Raw genomic sequence first — 10,930 nt, forward strand, 5'->3', positions numbered from 1 at the left:
TTGGTCTTTTTGAGACAGGGTTTCCCTGTAGCCCCAGCTGTCCTGGAACTCACTATGTAGACCAGGCTGGCCTTGAACTCACGGATATCCGCCTGTCTCTGCCTGCTGGGAATAAAGGCATGCACCACCACGCCCAGCTGTGGTAAGTGCTTTTAACTGCTGAGCCGTCTCTCCAGTCCCAAGATTCTTTTTTTTTTAAATATTAACTAAAAAGACACGACTAACTCTAGATACCCTAAAAATACTTGGAGTAGGGGTGAGGGGCTTGATAGTTCTCTGGTAAAAGTTTTATGGGTTCTGTGCCAGGTGTGGTGGTACACACCTTTAATCCTAGCACTCAGGAGGCAGAGGCAGGTGGATCTCTGTGAATTTAAGGCCAGCCTGGTCTATATACTGAGTTCCAGGCCAGCTGGGGCTACAGGGAGACCCTTTCCCAAAAACAGTGTTTTATGGGTTCTATATAAAGAGAATGCTATTGATAAATTCCACTAAAAGACTTAAAAGAACATTTGCATAAGTGGAAATTATGTAAATTTTTCCACCAAATTCCTAAAGCAAAAAAAATGCCAGTTTTTTGCTATTAAAGTAAGTAAAGAAATCAATCCCCCCTACTGTGGGTGGTTTCAAGATAGGGTGATGTCAAAGAACCTTCCTGTTCAGGTCACCCGGAAATGCCTTGAAGCTGGTTCTAATGCAGGAGTTGCCCAGTCAATGGATAAGGACAGAATTTGGAAACAGGTCCTTGTGCCCACATACTCCTGTCCTTGAAGAGAAGCAGGACTGTCCCACATTGCTGTGGGTGTGGCTGAGTGGCAGAGCACTTGGCTTAGCATGCATGCGTGAGGCCTGGGTTTCATCCCCAGTACTTGAAGAAAATAGATCCATAAATAGTAATGGGATAAACAATAATGAATGTTTCTGAAGGAAAAAATGTGAACCCTCATTCCTGCTTCTTTCCTTAGAGCAAAAGAGATCTCAAGTGCATCAGGGACTTCAGCTTCAGAGCTGACCTGAGCAGTTAGCAAAGCTTGGTCTCCATGAAGAGAAAGATGGACTAAGTGTCTGCAGGCCTGTTACAGTATCAGCAAGGCGACAAGTACTAGCGATCACAGCAACCCGTAATATACGCATAGACAAGTGTCTATATGGGCTTTTTTTTTTTTTGTCTTCTTTGAGACAGAGTCTCCTTGTAGCCCCAGCTGTCCTGGAACTCACTATGTAGACTGCCTGCCTCTGCCTCCCAAGTGCTGGGATTAAAGGCATGCCCCACCACACCCGGCTTAGCTTTTTTTTTTTAAATGCTTCTTGAAAAAAAATTTTTTTTATTGTGCGTGTGTCATAATGCGCATGTGGAGGTCAGAGGACAACTGTAGGAGTCCGTTCTTCCACCACTTAAGTCGGAGGGATTGAACTCAGATCATCAGACTTGGCAGGAGCCTTTCTGATGAGCCATCTTGCCATCCCACAGATTGCTTTCATAAAGGATGTGTGACATGAGAAAAATTGGTAAAGGCATATGAGGTTTTCAAGAAAAAGGATTTAGTGTCCATGTGCTCACTCAATTTCATAAAAAGAAAATAGTTGGCAGACTTTTAACACTCAGCAGTGACAGCTGCCAGGCACTGATGGGCATCCTCTTGATGACCCAAGGTGGAAATGTCAGAACATTCATCCACCTCCTGAGCCACCTTCTAGGAATTCTCCGTACAGGGGCATCACCAAGGCCACTGAGATTTGGATACAAGTTTGTTGCTATTTTTCTTAGAACTTATATGCCGATACATGACCACTTGATTTGTAAACAGACATATTGGGATCCGCCTTCTTCCATTACACAGAAGCTGCTGGGGGTTGGGGATTGTAACTGACATGGAGTGAGAAGTGGCTGGGGATGCTGCCCAGTATCCTGCAGGGCACAGGACCTCCCCTACAACAAAGACCCAACAAGTTCCAAATGTCACTAGTACCAGAGTTGGAAGACCCTGGGTTAACGAAACAGGCACATTAAAATTTTACAGTATGGTATGTCATTAAAAAGAAAGTACTGATCCAGAAGACTTGAAGATTTACCAGGAGAAAAGGCAGGGTATATGTAGAGAGGTAACATGAAGACGACAGGGCCAGTGAGATGGCTTAGGAGGTAAACAACCAAGCCTGATGACTTGTGAGTTCGATCCCCAGGACCCACATGGTGGAAGGATAGAACTAACTCCTGTAATTGGTGCCCTTAACTTTCACATGTGTGCCATAATGTGTGTGGCTGTTCTCCCCAAATGTAATAGAAATTTTTTTAAGTGAGAAAGATTTATTTTTCCCTCAAAGAATACATACACATATGAACAAGGCAGGATCTTGAGTTTGAGGGTAGCCTGAGTTACATAGCAAGACTCTGTCTCAAACCAGACAGACAGGCCATGGTATCAGGACCACCTTCATTAGGAAATTAGGCATTAGGAAATTAGCTGTCAGGCACTTTGAAATTTTCTTTTACTTTTTTGAGGTGCTGGAGGTGGAACTCACTGCCTCATATATGCTAGGCAAGCACTTTACCACTAAGCTATATCACTGACCCAGTTGTCAAGTGCTTTGAATTCTGAGATAAGAAATTAGAGAGTTGTTACTTAACATGGCCAATAAAATACTATGCCTGGAAAAAAAGGTACAAGGGGAAATTTTCTTTTTTTCCCAGAAAAATGTTACAGAATTCCTGGCACCCTTGAAACCAGTAGCCATTCGAATAGTGCGAAATGCTCATGGGAACAAAACAGGTGAGACCTCGGGGTGGGGGTGGGGGTCCTGGCGGGCCAGAGGGGCGGCCATGCAGGTGGAGAGCTGGGGCTGTGGACTCCGGGAGAAGCCTTCAGAGCAGCCATTTCTTGTTGCTGTCTGTTGTCCTCAGTTTGGCAGATAAACATAATCTGTCAAAGCCAGGGCCTCCTAACCTTGTACCTGGTGGCCTGGTCTGCGGTGACTGTTTCCACCTTTTCTCCCCTTCCATTCCTCTCCTGGCTTCTGCTTACGCTGCAGGCTCATGATCAGTCAGGGTAGTTGCTGACAGGTCCTAGGTCTACTGCACGGTCCATGGGCAACTCTGCTAGCTGAGTGCAGCTGTACATTGTTGTATGTGAGGTTGCCTCAGGGCACTGGGTATGGCTGCACCAAGGCGGAGAGCCTGGCTATAAAGGAGAATTGGAACCGGGAGAGGCAGGAGCCGACTGGCCTTACTGCTATCCAGGACTGGAGGCTGTAGGAGACGCAGCAGCAGCAGCTTAGTTACATCTCACAGAGCCATAGGGAGTCTAGATCTGCAGGCTGTGAGGGCTCCTTGGCAGGCAGAGCTCCCAGGGAAGTGCCCACACGTTAGGGAGAGTCCAGTCATCATCTGTGTCTTATATCTTCCCTAATTTCCGTCTTGATTTTAACACACTGTGCACCAGGCCATGCTCTTCATCCATCCTTCCTCCCCTCACATGCTCCATGTGGATTGTGGGGAAGAGGGCTCCATCCCACTTTAGCCGCTTAGGAGCCCTGTGTCCTTGGGCACTGGATCAATGACTGTGTGCAGCAGGGCAGACCTGTGTCACCCGGGACTAGAGCCAGGGAGGTAGCAATAGAGCTAGCTGCCTTACCCACTCCATGAGAACTGTTGTTAGTCAACTGCCACTGATGGTGGTGATATCCCTGGTTTATGGCACTTTGGAGACCAGATAGGGAACAGGAAAGAGGGTGTCGAAGTTGTCACTGTAGAGAGGACCAGCTTGGGGCCTGGAGCTACACACCCACCTCAAACACATGCTTTTGAGGGCACAAGCATGGTTGTGGAAAAGTTGGGAGGTGGGGCCGGGCCTGTGGGGACTTTATCCAGTGTGCTTTCCAGCTGAGGCACAAGACATCAGGGTTGGGGCTGAAGAAGCTGTATCAAATTAAACATGGTCCACCAGCTCGTCTAGCAAGACCTGGGCCAGCATCTCTGGGAGACCGATGGGGAGGAGCCAGGAAAGGGTGTTCATGGGTGGGTGAAGTGCCTACATGTGGAACAGATGAGAGGGCCACACGGAGAAAACAGCCTCCCATCAGGTGTGGAAAACCCATGGGTTTGGGCCAGCCTGTGGCATTGCCACCAGATAGCCCTGGGCATGTCACCTAACTGCTCCAGTAAAGTAAGATGTAACCCTGCTCTGCCTCCTGTGGGGTCAGGCTCTCCCCTCAGGAAGGACTCCCTGGCCTGTTTCTGAGCTCCGGGGACAATGGTTATGTAGGTGGCCGTGGCCATGAGACCTTGGTTATAGCATAGCCACCACTGGCAATTTGCCAGAGAATGTCCAGGAACAGAGTGGGGCTGGGAGGGCAGACAGGCCTCTGCTGCGGAGTTCTAGAACCTTTATCTTCACCTACAAAGCGAGAGGGAAGAAAGACAGGGTGAGGGGAGCAGCCCATGTGTTGTCTGAACATTGACAGATGGGTCCCCCCACCTCTGCCTGTGACACCCCATTTCCTTCAAGACCCCCATTACCGTCATCTCTGTCCTCTCTCAGGGTATGTCTTCGTGGATTTCAGCAGTGAGGAGGAAGTGAAGAAAGCGCTGAAATGCAACCGGGAATACATGGGTAAGGGTGTGAGTCAGACGCCATCCTAGGGCCACTCATTTATCCCAGCGTCGACATCACAGTGGTGCTGACCACCTCCTCTCTGCCAGACACTTGAGGGCCCTGGGGATCCAGCAATGAGCAGATGGTCCATCCCACCCCCCACCCCCGCAGGAAAGCCACAGGGTAGACTCACAGGAAGCCATAGACGAAGTGGGCAGATTTGCCATTTATCTGAGTGACATGTAGGACAGCCTGTAGAGAAATGGGTCCAGGCGCTCTACTGTCTTCTCAGGCCTCACTAAGAGATTGGGGAGCAGCACTGTAGAGTTGACCTGAGTTCTGGCTCCTGTGGACAATGTATTGGGTAGTGGATCAGCACTGGCCGAGTTGGGAGGACTTGAGGGTCCAGGGCCATCCCTGGTGTGCACAGTGGCTAAGATGCTGCATGGACCACTGATGAAGAAGAGTCACACTAGAGGACCATGGGAATCCTGTTAGCAAGTCAGGTGGTGGGTAATTGAATACTGAGGAGCCAGTGAGGAGGATGAGTGCTAGTCGAAGTGGAACTGGGCTCCCACATGTGGCAGTTCACCAGCTTTTTGTCCCGTATTGAAACCTTTCCAAGGCCAAATAGCCAGAACTGAGGGAGGTGATGGGCCCCAGAATGCAGAGGCTATGTCCCTATGGTCTGGGATGGCCCTACAGGCTCACCAGGGTTGAGGTCACACTGACTAGCTGAGCAAGGTCTCGTTGGCTCAGATTGCAGCCTCAGGAAATGGGCCTGCTATCAACACTGCCATCAACGCACCAGGACAGCAGAGCTCAAAAGGGCCAGCTCCAGGGACCAACAGCCCTGATCCTTGTCCTTGTACAGGCGGACGCTACATCGAGGTCTTCAGGGAGAAGCAGGACCCCATGGCTCAGGGCCCCCCAAAGAGCAGCACTAAGCCCTGGCAGGGCCGTACACTTGGGGAGCATGAGGAAGAGGAGGACCTGGCTGACTCCGGGAGGCTCTTTGTACGCAACCTGTCATACACGAGCTCCGAGGAGGACCTGGAAAAGCTCTTCTCTGCCTATGGTAGGTGTCGGGTAGCTTATCCTAACTGCCAAGGATTCCCCTTACCATATTCTCCAGTACCAAGCAGCCTGTGCCAGTCCAGAGCAGCCATTTGATGATCTCGCAGTCCAGCCTATCACCTGGCTAGGGCCTAGCACCTGTCACCCAGTGCTCCAGCCCAGCCCGACTTACACCAGACTGATGCTTCTCCTGTTTTCAGGTCCCCTGTCAGAACTCCACTACCCCATTGACAGCCTGACCAAGAAGCCCAAGGGCTATGCCTTCATCACCTTTATGTTCCCTGAGCATGCAGTGAAGGCCTATGCAGAGGTGGACGGGCAGGTGTTCCAGGTAAGTGGCTCAGAGCTAGTGAGGCTGCTGCTGGGCTCAAGTGAGCAAGAATAGTCGCATCAGTGTGTGTGTGTGTGTGTGCGTACGTACGTGCATGCGTGCATGCATGTGCTTGTGCACGTGTGTCTATATTTCAGTCCTGAGAACCTACGGTCAGTGGCCTACCACAATATCACTTCAGAGGGAAAAGACAAGGCAAGACTGAAGTCATGGGTCTGGTCATGCCCTTCACTCTCTGTCGCACTTAGAGTGAGCCTGGCACACAGTAGGGCCTCACAGAATGTTTGTTGAATGAAGGCTCATGCTCATCACCTGCAGAAACAGTTCTTTGGCAGAGGAAGCAACAGGAAGCCTGGTAACCATGGCGTGTCCAAGCACCGCAGCTCACTTTCCTTGTGGCACCAGATACTGAGCACAGCACACCTCCCCAAGCCCTGGGCTACCTGTCTTGCCTGTTTTTCAACTTGATTTATTTGTTCATGGTTTATGGGTGTCCTTGTCACCAGGCAAGACCTGCTGTCACCTGTGTGGAGCTCTTTCTCACTGTGTAGGGACAGGGACGGGACAGGGTGTAGGTTTACAGGGCTATGGGTGCTGTCTTTAAGTGTGGTTTGTAAAGGAGGCAAAGTTTCCAGGCCTGGGAAGATGGCCAAGTGGTTAAGAGCAGGCCCTGCTCTTGCAGAGGACCCAAGTTCAGTCCCCAGCACTCATGTCAGGTAGCTGACAACCACCTGTACCTCCCGCTCCAGGGAATCTGACACCCTCTACTGGCCTCTGTGGGTATTGCACATACATAGTGTACATACATACACTCAGGTACACACACATATGCATAAATGAAAATAAAAATAACAAATCTTTAAAAAGTGAACCAAGGCCTTGGTGCAATGGTGTCAGCTGGCCCCACCACAGTGACAGGTCCCTATGTCACGTGAACCAAGAATAACTACATTCCATCTGCTGTCTGCATCCCTCTCAGGTGTATATACAGTGTACTTGTGACCACGGCTGGTGTCTTTGAGGGTAGAGCCTATATTTACATCCTCCTTCTACCCCCCCACCCCCAGGGTAGGATGCTTCATGTACTACCATCCACCATCAAAAAGGAAGCCAGTCAGGAGGCCGACACCCCAGGGTCCTCTTACAAGAAGAAGAAAGAAGCTAAGGACAAAGCCAACAGCTCCAGGTCCTAGTCAACCACTGGTCCTGAGCCCCAGTCCCAGGGTCTGCTGCCCTAAGCCCCACTTTTCACTCTTCCCAATGATCATAGGGGTTTGGAGGGAGGGCCTCAGGTAGGCATCTGAAAAAAAATGGCCTATTTAGCGCACTTTGTAATCCCCCTGTTCTGCCACTGCTCCTCAGCTCTCACAACTGGAACACACTGTTCATGGGGCCAAATGCTGTGGCTGATGCCATTGCACAGAAATACAGTGCCACCAAGAGCCAAGTGTTTGATCACGTAAGTGAAGAATCTCTATGTGTGTGTGTGTGCGTGCGTGCGTGCGTGCGTGTCCATTTCCGTGTTTTGGGTATGTTTCACGTTCACACACCTTTCCCAGTGCACATCTGTGGGATTGGACAGCTGCTGCATCATCTTAGGCCAAACCTGGGTGTGTGTTTGTCAGCTAGTTTATACTCGTTGATTCTACCATAGCTTCTCCCCCTCCCTTGCCCTTGACCCTTCTCCCCAGAGACATGGTCATCACTGTCCCTTAAAAATAGAATGCATAGGCCAAGCGTGAGCACTTGGGAGGGCAAGGACAGGTGGATCTCTGTGAGTTCAAGGACAGCCTGGTCTACCTAGTAAGACCCTGTCTCAAACAAAAAACAAAGAAAAAGGGCCTGGAGAGATGACTCAGCAGTTAAGAGCACTGGTTGCTCTTGCAGAGGACGTGGGTCCAAATCCCAGCATGTACATGGTGGCTAACAACTCCAGTTCCAGGGGATCCGATGCCCTCTTCTGACCTCCAAGGGCATTGCTTGACACGAGTACACTTACACACATGTAGGCAACACACTCATACACATAAAATAAAAATAAAAATTTTTTAAATCAATAACCACATGATTAGAAGAAGCATTTCATTACAGCATTAACATATTCCATAACAATTTCCAGAACAAAGATGCATCTCTTTCAAAAGTGGCTATAAATTTTTAGGTTCACAGTGGAACTAATACAGTTATACAATATTGAACTCACTATAAACCCTGTAAGACATAAAAGTGAATGAGGTTTTAACCTTTAAAAAAGATCTCCATTTCATATTTAAAATACACTTGTTTCATACAGAACTCATTTTTAATGCTACCAACATTTAGATGTTTGTACATGCATCTCTAATCTCTGTGTATCTGATTATTACTAGTCACAGTCGGTTATTTTCTGAGCTCCTTGGCACCTGAGCATGGATATAAAGTCACCAGGTAGATTTCAATGGTAATGCTTTTCACATCTACTAATTAACATGAAGCAATTTTTTGTGCTTGATGTTTGTACATGCATCTCTAATCTCTGTGTATCTGATTATTACTAGTCACAGTTGGTTACTTTCTGAGATCTTAGCACCTGAGTATGGATATAAAGTCATCAGGTAGATTTCAATGGTAGTGTTTTTTCACCTCTACTAATTAACATGAAGCAAATTTTTGTGCTTCTTCCTCAAATATAATTCAGTTTTTTTTATTTGTTGATTTTTTTGTGTGTGTATTTCATAAAGATGCCAAACAATCTTGTTCATCTATATACCCACATCCGAAATGTCACCCTCCCATAGCCCCACCCCACCCCACCCCCGCCCGGAGCCCATATACTCTAATCCCTGTTACTGTTCACTGTGTTGTTGGCACCCCCAGCCATTCCCCAGTGCTTGTCCATCTGCTGAATCTAGTCAGCCTATCTAGAGATCCTTGTTTTAGGAAGATCAGCTGTTCCTCATCTAGCAGCAATCGGTTGCCAATATTCCTTTAGATAAGATTGAGGCCTTCTGTTAATTTTCCCAGTTCTATGCTGGGTTACTGTCTGGGAGTCTCTTGGGCTACTCACCCTGGCTAGCAACTCAAAGGAAGGTTTCTCCTGTCTGGCATTGTTTCTTGTTATGTAGCCTTCAGCTATACACATGGACTCTTAAAGAATTGTATTGATCCCTTTAATCTTTGGTTATACTTTCCATTTGGGTATTTAAGACCATACAGTTGACCCAGATAAACCAAAGTCGTTTGAGGACCTGTTCCTCAGGGGTCGCATGGGCTTGGGAGGATCCCCTGGCTCCTTTCTTTTACCAGTTCCATCTATGTGAAGATAAGTCAAAGGTCCTGCTCGACTGTGGCTGGCTTCACTTTGGAAGCATGGAGTAAATGTTTCCTCTGTGTTGACCCTCCTCTTTGTAGACTGGACACTGGTTCAAGTCCATCTTATGAGGTCTCCATGGCCTCCCTGAACAAGAGGACATTTTGAGAGATATTCATAGTCCCCTGGAACTTAGCCAACCTAGGAGGGCAAGGAGCAGAAACTGTCCTGTATGTCCCTCTGACCAAATTAGTATAGGACTCAAAGTATGGCTGTTAAACATCCAAGAAGGTTAGTTCCACCAGTCTGCTACTTTAATTACCATGTGCCATGTAGCTAAAGCTTGGGCCAAGACCAAACGTTCTCAGATAAACCTTGCCTAGACATATATTCTTTGAGCTAGTTTTGTCAGTAGGTTGTTTAGTTAATATGGTTCCCTCTGGTTTTTTTTTTTTAAACTAGCTAGGCATTATTTTCTCTCTGCATGGTCTTAACCCTTCCACCATGGTTTCTCCATTTAAAGTGCCCCCATTTTTCCCATTTCTCCCTTAATACACTTTTATGGTTCCACCTCTCTTGAGCTCCTTCTTTCCCTTTATCCCCTAGGTTCCTTGTATAACCTTCCCTCCCCGCTTCCCTTAAAATAACCCCATTTTTATCCATATCTCCCTTGTTAACACCTATTTTCTACTGTTCTTCTCTTTCAGATTCTTTCTTTTCCTTTACTTCCCTGGTTCCTTTTCATTATCCTGGTTCCTGTAGTTATGTCTGGATACATACTCACTTATAAGGATTTGGTACTAGGATCCACATATGAGGGAGAACATACATTGTTTTGTTTTGTTTTTGTTTTTGTTTTCTCTCTGAGTCTGTGTTACTTTACTTAGTATAACAGTTTCTAGTCCCTTCCATTTACCTGCGAATTTTATTATTTCATTTTTCTTTACTGCTGAGTAAAACTCCATCACATAAATAAACCACAATTTCATTATCCACTCGTCAGTTGAGGGGCACTTAGGTTGCTTCCATCTCTTAGCTATTGTGAAAAGAGCAGCAACAAACATGGATGTACAAGTGTCTCTGCAATAGGATGAGTTCTTTGGGTATCTGCCAAGGAGTGGTATAACTGTGTCAAATGATAGGTTCATTTGTAGTTTCCACACTGCTTTCCATAGGGGGTTAAACAAGTTTGCAATCCCACCAGCAGTGGATGAGCATTCCCCTTTCCCCACATCCTCTCCAACATTTGGTATCATTTGTTCTCTTGATCTTAGCCAGTCTGACTAGGGTAAGATGAAATCTTAAAGTGGCTTTAATTTACATTTCCCTAATTAGTGATGTTGAACACCTTTTAAGATGCTTCTTAGCCATCTTTATTTCTTCTTTTGAGAACTCTCTGTTCAGCTCCTTAGCCCATCTTTTAATTAGGTTGCTTCCTTTCTTGATTCTTTGTTTTTTGAGTTCATTATATATTCTGGACGTTAAACCTCTATCAGGTGTGTTGCTGGTAAAGATTTTCTCCCATTCTGTGGATTTTCTCTTCACTTCCTTGGTTGCTTCTTTTGATGTACAGAAGCTTTTTAGTTTAATGAGGTCCTATTTGTTGATTCTTGACCTTGTTTCCGGAGCAATTCATGTCTGGTT

The 10,930-nt window shown here is 47.1% G+C and overlaps 1 protein-coding gene across 4 annotated transcripts in view; it reads left to right on the forward strand.

Moving 5' to 3' along the window:
* Rbm19 (RNA binding motif protein 19) overlaps window positions 1-10,930 on the forward strand; it is a 115,734-nt gene that overhangs the window by 10,189 nt on the left and 94,615 nt on the right. For all 4 annotated transcript variants that reach the window (XM_008847469.3, XM_008847468.3, XM_029570559.1 and 1 more), the window contains exons 8-13: window positions 2,690-2,768; window positions 4,536-4,607; window positions 5,464-5,667; window positions 5,867-5,997; window positions 7,065-7,183; window positions 7,360-7,456. In XM_008847469.3, the coding sequence (XP_008845691.1) occupies window positions 2,690-2,768; window positions 4,536-4,607; window positions 5,464-5,667; window positions 5,867-5,997; window positions 7,065-7,183; window positions 7,360-7,456 (702 nt within the window). The remainder of the gene's footprint in view (window positions 1-2,689; window positions 2,769-4,535; window positions 4,608-5,463; window positions 5,668-5,866; window positions 5,998-7,064; window positions 7,184-7,359; window positions 7,457-10,930) is intronic.

Source organism: Nannospalax galili, unplaced genomic scaffold (genome assembly GCF_000622305.1).
Source record: "Nannospalax galili isolate Female #2095 unplaced genomic scaffold, S.galili_v1.0 scaffold120, whole genome shotgun sequence".
Lineage (NCBI taxonomy): Eukaryota > Metazoa > Chordata > Mammalia > Rodentia > Spalacidae > Nannospalax > Nannospalax galili.